The 12524-nt window shown below is 38.8% G+C and overlaps 1 protein-coding gene across 3 annotated transcripts in view; it reads right to left on the reverse strand.

Annotated features, from left to right (window-relative positions):
• TBL1XR1 (TBL1X receptor 1) overlaps window positions 1–12524 on the reverse strand; it is a 157334-nt gene that overhangs the window by 28811 nt on the left and 115999 nt on the right. For 2 of the 3 annotated variants that reach the window (XM_036753642.1, XM_036753643.1), the window contains one exon: window positions 11282–11384. The exons of the other annotated variant lie outside the window; for it this stretch is intronic. In XM_036753642.1, coding sequence (XP_036609537.1) covers window positions 11282–11339 — 58 coding nt within the window. In that variant the 5' untranslated portion in view covers window positions 11340–11384. The remainder of the gene's footprint in view (window positions 1–11281; window positions 11385–12524) is intronic. 3 annotated transcript variants of the gene reach the window in all.

Consider the following 12524-nt stretch of genomic DNA (forward strand, 5'->3'; position numbering starts at 1 on the left):
TTCATCTTCACAATTCTATTCTCCATTCTCCTTAAAGGCTTTATTGCCTTTTTGATATTTATAGTATATGTAGTTACATATCTTCGAGTTTTATGTAAGTTGGAAGGTCTTGAACTGGTAGGAGTTATGCATCAATGAAAAGAGACAAATCACAGAATTTTAGTACTGGAAAAGGGAATTGTCTATTACAAATATTTCATTTCACAGATGAAGAAAACTGAGGCTTGGGGACCTTCACTGGCTTGCTCAAAGTTACATTAGGCTTATTATTTATAGCACAGTAAAACACTTATGTTTTATTCATATAAATTATAAAACCTATTTGGGACAATCAATGAGTACTTATTTTTATACTAATTATGAAATAAAACAACCAATTTACATAAAACAGGAAATGCTGCTTCTTAAGAATGAAAGAAAATTGTTTTTAAGCTTTTGAAAAATCATTCTGTATGCAAACTAAATGTAAACAATAAATGTGCTAATCACAAAATACGTCTTGCTTATAAGATTATCTAGAGTCTAAAAATAGAGAGTCCGAGTGAGCATTGGAAATTCTAGCCCTCTCCTTTCATCAGTGTTAAGATTCAGTCTCTTTCAACAGAGACTTATTGATTGCTTCTTGCCAAGTACTGTTGGGCTCTAGGTGGAGAACAATGAGGAAGGTGGGCCTGCCCTAAGCTTACAAATCCAGAATAGGGCAGGCCAGCCTTAGACTCAAATAACTACTATATGAAGCACAATGTGAGAGTGCCCTAAGATGTCACTTGGCTTCCTTTTAAATGCAATTTAGGCTTTTCAAATCTATGTACCTTTAATTACTTGTTAATTATTGTTCATTAAAAGGGCCAATCTGTATACATCTGAAACTAAAACAGGTAATTCAGCAAGAAGCTATTTTCTTTACAAAAGAAGCCAGAGTCTTTATACTGTACTTTATGTAAGACATCTATTAGTTTAAAATTACACATAAATATTAATCTAATTACACACAACTTTAAATAACACATCTCTCACATAAAGAATCACATTGATGTTTGCTTATTTCAGGATTTAACCATTTAAGCTCTTTTCTGTCTGGTCTACCCCAATTTCTAAGTATACAAAGAAAGAATGTTGCCCTCCTTTATGTGTCACCAATGTTTACTAACAGTGCCGACTGATGTTGAATGTAATTAAATTAATTTCTCATGCTACATTTAGTCAGCAGTATTTCACCTGTGCTCCAATGCCCTTCTTTGATGTTCAGTCCACTCTGACTTCTTAAACAGTCCCCTCTCCCTTTCTGTCCCCATACTGATAGAGATCAGGGCAAATGACAATGGCTAACACCATGCTTTTGGTTCATGGTCTCACAATAGCCTGGATAGGAATTTAGCGCATGGAGAGATGATTTCAGCTTAGCTTTTTTTCCCCCCTTTTTACAAGAAGGGCTCTGAGGATCTTTGCCAAAAGCCAGCAGCCCCCAAATGTTTTTGGGTAGAGCCCTGCTTTTCATGTTCCCTATGTCTTGAGATCTGTGTAGTGGGGAGAGAGAGGGAGAAGGAGGGAAGTTCTAGTTCTTGAACAAAATAAGGAGGCTCCTAATGTCAGTCAAAATTGCCTCCTGTCTGCAAGAGCCCTGGCAAATCACAAAGAAAACATGGTGGCAGTGCGCAGTTTAGATAGCTACCAGATGAAGTTTCAAGATGTTCTGGTATGCAATCAATGCCTATGGGGGAAAAAATCGAAATATATTCTGTTAATCTTATGGAGTGCCTTTTTTGGTTCCCTTGTATTCTTAATGCAAACAGGAGTGCCTATACATCAGTGGAGGACAACAAAATACTGAGTTTTTCTTCTCATTTAAGTACAGGGACTCAGAAGCAAGCAAGCCTCACTAGTGGCCAAAGGAAGTTTGATGAATGACTCTAGCATCCGTCAAAGCCCTCCTCCCCCAGTCAGCAGTGCACATTCCTCTTGAAACTACTTTGTGTGATGCGTAGACAGAAAAGACAAGATTTGGCAACATACTAGATCTAGGAGTGAGGATGAGGAGTCAAGGATCAGAATAAGGATCCACAGTGACTGGAAGGTTGACGGTGCTCTTGACAGCAACATGGAAGTTTATAAGTAGGGCAGTTTTGGGGGGAAAGAGGAGTTTCTGACATGTTGAATTGAAGATGTCTCTGAGACATCCAGTTTTATTTTAAATGAAGACACCTGATGATGTGGGACTGAAGCTCAGAAGAGATACCAGAGCTGGATCTAGAGATCTGGGAGGCACAGAGATGACCACTGAATTCATGGGAGATGGTAAGATTATCAAGAAAGACAGTATAACAGAGAAAAAAAAGGTCACAATTGCCTGTACTCCATTCTGAAATTTCCTTTTGCTCTTTTCTGTGTATTTGCTTAATGCAAGGTTTTTCGTTCAGCTCCCTGAAATCATTAACAGTCTTTTCTTCTTTACTATTTACTCCCCCTTTCCCCTACTCCATCTCCCATGTTCTTTTTTCCCCAGGCCTCAACCACCTTGACCTATTACATCAGATGCTACTGACCACCAGAAGGTACCCTCTTGGATACTCTCCATCCTCTCCAGGTGTTCACAGTACGATATTCTAATTTTAATTTCTTTGCTAGCTGTATGACCCCTCCTTCCCTCTCCTCCATGCCATGCCCCAACTGTGGGGCTATCATGAGGGTCTCTCTCTCTCTTCCCCCTCCCCTCCCATCATCTCTTGTGCTTTTGTCTTTCTGAGGCAAATGACCCACAAATTTAGGTACTGAGGCAGTAGCCCCCCTGAACTTCAGTTAGTTGCTAACTGGATGTCCCAGAGATATCTCAAACTTATCATGTCCAACAGTCCATTATTTTTCCTAATAACCCATTCATCTTCCAAACTTCCTTATTTCTGTCAAGGATACTAACCCTTCTTCCAGCCTCTCACATCTGTAACCTCAGCTTATTCTCTCTCACCCCTTACACATCCACTTCATTGTCAAATCTTGCTATGTCTCTTTCCCCCCTTTCTTCTACTCACACAGCTACCAACTTAAACCACGCCCTCACCACCTCTCATCTAGAAAATTACAACAGCTTCCTAGTTGGTTTTCCTGCCTCAGTCTCTCCTGACTGGTATATCCTATGTGCATTTACCAATTTGATTTCCCTGAAGTGTAGGATCTCTTCACGTCACCAACTACTCAAGCTTCAGTGACTTCCTATTACCTCTAGGAAAAAATAGAAACTTCACACCCTGGTCATAGCCTCTTTCCAGATTCATGAGACATTCTTCCCCCTTCTTGTACTTGGATAATCCAATAAATTGGTCTTCCCTTTGCTTCTCACACAAGACCCTCCATCTCCTGTCTCTGTGCTTTTGTCCTAGCTATTCCCCATGCCTAGAATTCATTCCCATCTCATTGCTTCCTCAGAGAACCTAAGACTCAACGTAAGCTCTGTTAAATGAAGCCTTGTCTGCACTTCCCAATTGCTATTGCCCTTGTATTGACTGTCTTTATGTTTATTCTGCATCTATTCTTTCTATATATATACTAGCCTTCCTCACTGAAACGTAGACATATTTGAGAGTAAGGATCATTTCCTTCTTTGTAGTTGTAGCCACAGTGCCCAATCTTGACACAGTTCCATCAGTCCAACTTTGTACTGACTTCAGTTATCTCTATCTCCATCCTTTGACAATTTCCACTATCTATGCCCCCCATGCCTCCATTCAAAAATCATTTGTGTTGCCAAATGGTGCTGAAAGACACCACATAATCACAAGGTCCACTACAAACTTACATTACCTATTCTCAACTAGGTCAACGATGCTACAAAAAAATCTTTTATTCTTCCCTACAGCAGCTTCCAAACCTCTGTTCCCAAGTCTTTCCTTTCCTTCCCCTCAGAGAACTTCACTGCCTACTTTATTGAGAAAACAGACACCCTTATTCTTCTGAGCTCCCTCTTCCTCCCTACTTTATATCTCAAAATCCCTTGACATCATCCCTGTTCCCCAACCATCCTCCTTTACTCCAGTGTGATGAAGAGGCGGGGCCCTTCTCCTTGTCAAAGCTACTATGACTTCTTTGTATTCTTAATCCAGCAAATTGCCTCTATAATCAATCCCTCCCCTAATCTTTACTATCTCCCTCCCCAAAGCTCCCTCTGTGGCTGCCTACGAAAATCACTAGCTCTTTCTCATCCTTACATTTTCACTTGCTCCTACTATCCTCCACTGTATCTCTCTTCTTTTTCACAGATAAATTCCTAGAAAAAGCTATTTACTCGCCTTGCATATATATTCTCATTTTCTTCTCAACCCTTTGCAGTCTGGCAGCTAACATCGTTCAAATGAAACTGCTCTGAAGTTACCAACAATCTCTTACTTGCCAAATACAATATCCTCTTCTCAGATCTCATCCTTCTTGACCTCTCAATAGCATCTGATACCATTGATCACCTCCTAGATTCTTTCTCCTCTAGGTATTCAAAATGCTGCTCTTTCTGGGTACTTCTACCTGTTGGATAGCCTTCTCAGTATCCTTTGCTGTATAATCACCCATATCTAACATATCCTACATGTGGGAGTACCCCAAGGCTATATATGCTTTTTCTACCTGTTCTAAGTGGGCTCTCATCAGATCCCACAGGTTCAATTATCATCTCTATCCAAGTCCCAAATCTATCCCTTCAGCTTCAATCCTGCATCACCCCCTGCCCATTGGACATGTCCTTCTAGATGTGTGGGAGGTATAAAACAGAACTCATTAACTGTACCACTACCCCCCAAACCAGCCCAACTACTCAATCCCCAGTCATCATCAACTCCTTGCTCTAGTTCCCCATGGCACAGCTAATCAGCTTCTTATCAATTCTAATTCCAAAACAGCTCTCACCCCTTTCTCTCTTTAGACCTTCACCCCCTACCAGGACTATAAAATAGCCTTCTAAAGGATCTTCCTGCTCTCCAAAGTATCCTGAACAGAGCTCCCAAAGTCCTGTGCAAGGTAGATCATGTCATATATCATGCTCAAAACCCTCCAGGGGACCTGCATTACCTTCAGGATCCAATACAAACCCCTCTGCTGGAACATTGAAGGCCCTTTACAATCTGTCTCCAGCCTGCCTTTACGTCTTATGATGTATCACTGCCCTACTTGTTTCTTCTTCTGTGCAACATTCTATCTTTTATCTCAGGACCATTATGGAGGCTCCCTGTGCCCGAAATAAATGCTTGCCCTCCCTCTGCTTCTAGATTCACCATGTTAAATTTGAGTGCACACATCTTTTAAAAGCCAGACTAACTCTGCACAGTAGCAGCTCCTGAACTACTCATATTGATGTTTAAGTTCATAATAAAAAAAGACTGGGAACAATCTCTAGCTTCCTTCAGAACTCAGCTCAAGAACAGACTTTCTAGAAGGCCCTTTCCTAATTCCTCCCGTTACTTACATCTACTTTATATCAGCTAGGACCTGTGAGTCTGCATATTGTTTTGTCTTTGTATCCTAACAGCCTAGAAGAGGACTGGGCATGCAGAAGGTGCTTAACAGATCCTTAACTGATTCAACTCTGTTTTACAATGTTCATAATTTCCAGGGCTGTCAGGCAGTGCTATGGATGCTATTATATTTTTGAAGGCATCACCTATGATTACTTGTGATATAGACATGAGATACCTGAGGCTGGTGCAATTAAAGGTCACCAGGCTTGCCAGAAGTAAATTTCTGAAAAAATAGTCTTTCCTTGGTTCCTTGGCTTCATGCACAATATCTATTTAAATAAAACTGTATCAGATTAATTTTTAAGCTTTATTTGATTACATCACTAAATCCCGAACGTTTGTTCAGTCTCCTATGCTCACAGAGCCTTGTCATTTCACAACTGTAAAGACTTAAAAGCCATATTGATGTCAGGCATACCAACAGCTGAGCCCCCTCCACCCCCAGCTCTGAGCAGCTGCACAAAGCTCCACTACAGGCAGTTAAGCTTGACCCAGCCTGCTGCTAAAATCAGCTCTTACTGGTCTAGGGTGGGAAAAGCAATGGTGATCTCAGCCCAATAGCAGCTGCACAAATAAAAGCAGGAGGAAGCCGAGTTGCCTATTCCTTGCAGCTGCTGAGAATGACAGTTCAACACGGGCTGGCCTAGAGAGTAATTATGGGCCAAAACACTAATTTTTTAAAGAAAAATCAGGTTGACCTATACACTAAGTTGGCTTATACCCAGTCACATATGGAATCCTTACAAGTAGACCCAAGGAAATATATGACAATTCTGTAAAATCATAACCCAAGGGACCATTTCTCTGACATATAATGTATAAGATATTGTAGTTCCATTAATAAGAAGGTCAAAGTGAGTTCTCGACTTTGGTCACGTCAAGAAAAGTTTCCTCAAACTCCAGCTATTCATTTAATTCTAAAGACTAAAACACTTCACTTCCCAAAACTGTCAAGGAAATTCTAAACAGACGAATTCTGGAGATTTATGTATGCAAGTAGCAGCTAGCTCTAAAAAATAAATTAATTTTAAAATTCAGGGTGGAGGTGGGGGTGCTAAGTCAGCTCATTTAATAGCCGGTTTAAGACAGGGATGACCACATCCTACACAAAGCTTTTTAAAAACCATCAAATAGTTCAAACACAATACCTAGAGATAGTCTTATAAGTAAAAAAAAGAAAGAAGCCTACAAATGGCCAAATACAAAAACATCAGCGACAGCTGAAAAAATTCTTTAAAAAAATAAAATCCAAAGCAGAATTGTGCTAGTAGAGAATAAACAATGTGAAGTTATCTGATTTGTTGGTCAGAATTTAACACAAAGTAGTCATGTTCATCAGTTGTTAAGACAATCAAATATGTTCTTAACACCCTTCTGGCAGATGTTAAAGACAGTATGGTAGATAAAGTCAATCTTTGCTTACTCGATTCTGGAACATAAGACACATACTGTATGTACTCCAATTTGTCAAGCCACCACAAAACTGTCAAACCCAGTGCCAGGGAAAATTTGACTATGTAGAGTATAAAGCTATTGATGAATCATTCTAAAAAGTAAGGGGTAAACTGTACTTAAGATAAGTTCTCTGAGGAGGCACAGGAGAGGAAAAATACTCAATCATTGCAGCTTTTATATTCAAAGGATGCCTCAAAAGGAGATTCCATTTGAAGTAAAATATTTTTTAAAAATGGAAAGAAGAGGTGATGACCAATTATTAGGATCCTCTCATGGTTATATAATCCATGTTTCTAAAATCCAATTGTAATCCAAGGAACAATTCTTTGAAGTTGCAATGAGTAAAAAAAAAAAGATGGTCTCCTTGACTAGGAAAACCTATTCCAAAAGTTATTATTACAATAGTTCTCCATGTGAGAAGAAAGGCTGAAAAAGGTGTAGTTAGATAAAAATGCAGTTAATTCTTTTGAAGAAAGTTGATAATAATGAATGTATGTTTTAATGTGTGTATTCTATACATTAAAAATTAATTTTTCAAAGTCTGTAGCCTCAATAGATTAAATCTTAAAGTCTCAGTAAAAACACAAAATAAAGTTCACCCAAATTTAACACAGGCCACAGACAAAAACAATCTGAGCGCTCCTTGTAGAGACACAATCTTGCACATTTACATTACTTTCCCTGGTTTTCAAAGCACTTTTTTCCCAACCCCATGAGACAACCTATCATCAGCGGTCAAATATATGTAGATAAAAATTAATATTTAAGGAATCTTTGCACTGGAAGACTTGCACTTAATATAGTCCTTTAAATGGGAAAAAAAAAAAAGGGCAGTGGGAGAGATAAATAAATAGCAAGTTCATAACCTGTTAAGCATAGGTTCCCAAAGTGGGCAATACCACCACCACCACCACCACCACCCGGGGGGGGGGGGGGGGGGGGGGGAGAACATTCCAGTGATCCAGGGGGTAGTATTTTTTTGAAATGATGCAAATTTCAAAAAAAAAAAAAAAAAAAATTAAAGGGTTAAAAAAAAAAAGTAGATTTCCATGGAGGTGCTGAGTGATTTTTCTTTTTAAAAAGGAGGTGGAAGGCCAAGTAAGTTTGGGAACCTCTGTTTAGAACCTAAGATACCTCTAAAGAAAAAAAAAATGAGAATTTGCTGACATGCTCCTCTAGTGGTTTTTAGAAATGCCATGTGCCTCAGTTTGTCTGCAATGGCTAACGTACAACTCTACCAAAATGTGAGAGATGGAAAAGATCTTAAGAGCTTTCAGTCCTCAAATTCAAATCCTTAGGAGGGTCCCATCTCTGCTGCTCCAAACTTTTACTATAAAGGTTCCCTACCTGTTAAAAGGCGCAATATTAACTAAGTTATCAAGTTTCTTTCTTGTCTTATTTTTTTAACCTTCAATCAGTTACTTTATAAGAAAGGACTGATAATGGCAGAACAGAATTAACCAGCTTCGTACAACAAATAAGACTACCCTGGCCAACGTGCAGACAAGTTTCATGATTAACACGTTAAAACTAAATACCACCACAAAGTTGCCAATCTTCTCTATACAATTTGGCCAATGACCCACATATGACAGTTATTCCCAGGGAAATAAGGCACGAAAAGTACATCTCTGAATCACGGTGATTGTGTAATCAACACAAACTGGGGGTCCAAAAACAAAAACAAAACCTAGACTATTAAAAAAAAGCACAAGAACACAGGATCAAGTCTAGTGTGGGTGTGGCTCAGAGCTACACTGTGTAAAGCATTGTGACACAACTTGTTCCTAACATTCATTCATAAGTCTTTTTCTTTTCTCATGGCCATTCCTAATCTTCTCATACAAGGCACAGACTAGGTGGCAGTCCTTGAGCCCATATGTAGTAGGCTACGTTCCTATAAAAATGATACAAAATGAAGGGTGATAAATCTTATTATCCCATGGGCAGAAAAATGTTATAACGGGGTCTGATGCCAAACCATTTGTGTTAAGGACAAAGAACAGAATAATCAACTTAAATAAAATATTGATTCATTCTATAGTATAAAGTGAACATAACTAAAACAGGGGAATAGTAACCAATGATAAAATTCACCAACCTACATATCAAGTTCTCATCTTCTCCATTACTCCTGTTCCCATCCCCCACCTTTTAAAACTACAACTAGTTAGGAGGAGAAGGAATATGCTTAGCTGTGTCATGGAATGTGAAAGTGTCTTCAGATATATTCTGACAAGCATCTTTAAGACGTTTGAGGAGAGAGGTTTAAGTCTAATAAATAAATCTGACAAATAGGACTCATGAAGTCTGTTGTACTGCCCTCTTGTTCATTGTGAAAACTCCCTGGGGCAGACACAGGCATTAGTTATCTTTCTGTATTTGATAGCAGGAAGTCTGCCACCTTTTTAGCCCTAGCAGGCCTGCCCCGCACCCTGCTGCTATTCATACAGGGCACACCTGCCTTCAGAATTTATGGCACTCAACTTACATGCTGGGTTCCCTCATCAAGTTGTTGCTTTACAATCAAAAAGCCTCCAAGCTGTGGCCTGACTCAACTCTAAGGCTCATACTCACAGAACCTATTGTAACCCTATAAAAGTAAGCTTTCCCATCTCCATTAAGTCCTACGTGAGGACTGTATGCCTGTGAATCTGAGTTTCTCTCACATTTACACATTTTGGAAACTTTAGGCCCAAATCAGGTATGAATATAATGTAGTGGGGCTGGTTTGCTTTCCCTAATAAACCAGACCTACATTTTGACGGACATCCTATTTCAAATACTGTGGCTACTTTAACCCAGACACTTTTTCTTCTTTAGGAACAACCTTTAGAAAGACCATTAGTAGCTACAAAAAAAAAATCTGGGAAGGGCCAATTGAAACTGGGCAGGAGAAGAGAAAGAACGTACAAGGGGAAGCAAACTTACTGAGGTGAGTATATTTGGGGGCTGCTTATTTGCCTAAAGGCTGTAATGTAAATTGTTCCCCGGGCCCTGTGGGTCATACTTTCCCCTACTCCTACACTATATTACCTGAAAGCTGAAAAAGTTTATCTTTTTATAGATGGCTTTACCATAGGACTACACTACTTTCAAAAACAATTTTTAACACTCATTTTTTAAAACTTTGAGTTTCAAATTCTCTCCATTCTACCCCCCCTACCCCTGCCACATTGAGAAGGCAAGCAATTCAACATAGGTTATATATGTGCAGTCATGCAAAACATGTCCACGTTAGTCATGCTGTGAAAGAAACATAAAGAAAAAAAAACACCTCAAGAAAAATAAATAAAGCAAAAAAAGTATGCTTCAATCTGTAAGGACTACACTACTTAAAAGCAAACACTGCAGAAGTTCTAGGTCATATTCCTTAGCTCTGAGGGTCTGGGCTACTTGATGACCGCACCTTGAATGCACAACCTGAACCTGCTCTTGAAATCATAAAACTCTGCCATCATCCCTTCCGTATATACATTTTCCCCCTCACTTCTAAGCATCTGTTAGGATGTTCCTTGGAAACATCCTTCCCTTATTGCTGCTTTCTTTCTTGACTCAGTTCTGATCACCAGAAAAGGGGAAGCACACACAGTCACATGTTTTGCCAAGGCCTCAGGAGAACTTACTCGCATAACACGTGCTTGAAATCACAGCATCCCAAGTGCAGAACTGGGATGGCCCTAAGATCCCAGAGAATCCAGCCTCTCACTTTTACAGATGAGGTTATTTGGGAAATATCCTGAGTTCAAAGCCAAGCCCCTCTGACACCAAATCTAGTGCTCTCCCTACTTGATATTTACATATGTGTCTATATTGAAATTGACAGTATGAACACATAAGTTTCCTATATTTCTCCAGATTTCAGGTTTGATGAGCTAATCCAATGGGATAACACGAAAAACTATTGATGGTTAACTGGGCTGCCTTTGCATGATGACCCCACACTCCTAGTGCCTGGCACATTCTAATTCTTCTCAAAAGCCAACTGAAGATTCTGAATAAGGATAGCCAAACTCTGGAGAACAGCAGTCTTATGGTAAGCATGCATCTAATAACTTCTCCCAATTAGATGAAAATCACAGAAGTCATCTTTAAATTTGGAAAGTCAAAGCTTTTGTGTCAAATATATGCCTGAAATGATTCCAATATATTTGAAAGAGTCAGAGAGTTAAACCATGCAGCAGTACATAGGCTAAAAATAAATGGCAGTCCATTCATTAAAGAAACATATAAAGTTGAACAATTTGGACTGGTACAGACGTCAAATGCATGAAAGATGATTGAGAATATTAAAGGAATTTGAGGCCTATTTATTCCATATAAGTACTCACCTGACTCTTGCAAGTATCTATATACCAAGAAGTTGACCTCATCACTGCTTATACTCATCTTTATTCCCACTTAAACCATGAGGTCACAACACAGGATATAACCCTAAAAATAAAACAAAGTAAATTATTTTCTCAATTATTTTAAAACAATGTAAGAAATGATGAAAACACTGTTCTAATTTAATTGATATAAGGTGAAGGTTATCTAATATCTTTTAACAAATGCTGATAAACAAAGTAACTTTAAAAAATTACGTAACCAAGCCTTGACCAATTACCACCTCTCCTTTCCCCTCCTCCCCCAAGACCAATCAAAAGTACATGGAGTTGACATAAACAAAAGATTTCAAATGTTTCCAAAAAAGGTATCTAGAGACCCTTCTATAATTTTACTTTTGCTTTTGTTCAGCTGTTGGGTTTTCTTGGCAAAGATACTGCAGTGGTTTGCCGTTTTCCTTCTGCAGTGGATTATGGAAACAGAAGTTAAGTGACTTGCCGCTAGTGAGTATCTGAGGCTGAATTTGAACTCAAGTCTTCCTGACCACATTAGCACAAAACCTAAATAATATGGGGAAACAAACTTTTTTTCCTTATTAGCAAGATGTATGAATTCAGATAATTAAAATATGCTAGCCTTGCATTTTATGAGATATGGGTAAAACCATTTCATATATGATGTAAAGAACTATCCATTAAATCATCTTTACTCACATCGAAGAATTGCTTTAAGAAATAGCATTAGAGTCCTAGAGTGCAAACAGAAAAACTGACTCAGTATTACCCGCCCCTACTGAGCTCCTGATATTCCCTTCTCCCTCCCCTTTATGAAAGCAGTCAATAAAAGTTAAAGAACCCTTAGAGTAAATGGTAAAATCAAATGGTCTTGGCACAGTCACTTTTATATACTTTAGCAGAACCAGTGCATGTTTTAGAAACACCAAAAAATAACAGTGGATGGAAAATGTAATAAATTAACACATAACTAGAACAATTCAGTTTTACTTTCTCAGGCACATTCTTTTGAACAGACACTTGTCCTCAAGAGGCATTCATTCACCACATTCACATAAGAAATGGGCATGTTTATTTTCACAAAGAGTGGTAGAATTCAACAGTCTGCACTTTGATGGTGATGAGTGGTGGTGGTGGTGGTAAAGGTTTGCAAAAAGCTTTACAAATAACATCTCATTTGATCCTCATAACAACCACTACAGCTGGGCACTATTATTATACCTATTTTAGA

The sequence above is a fragment of the Trichosurus vulpecula genome, chromosome 4 (genome assembly GCF_011100635.1).
Source record: "Trichosurus vulpecula isolate mTriVul1 chromosome 4, mTriVul1.pri, whole genome shotgun sequence".
Lineage (NCBI taxonomy): Eukaryota > Metazoa > Chordata > Mammalia > Diprotodontia > Phalangeridae > Trichosurus > Trichosurus vulpecula.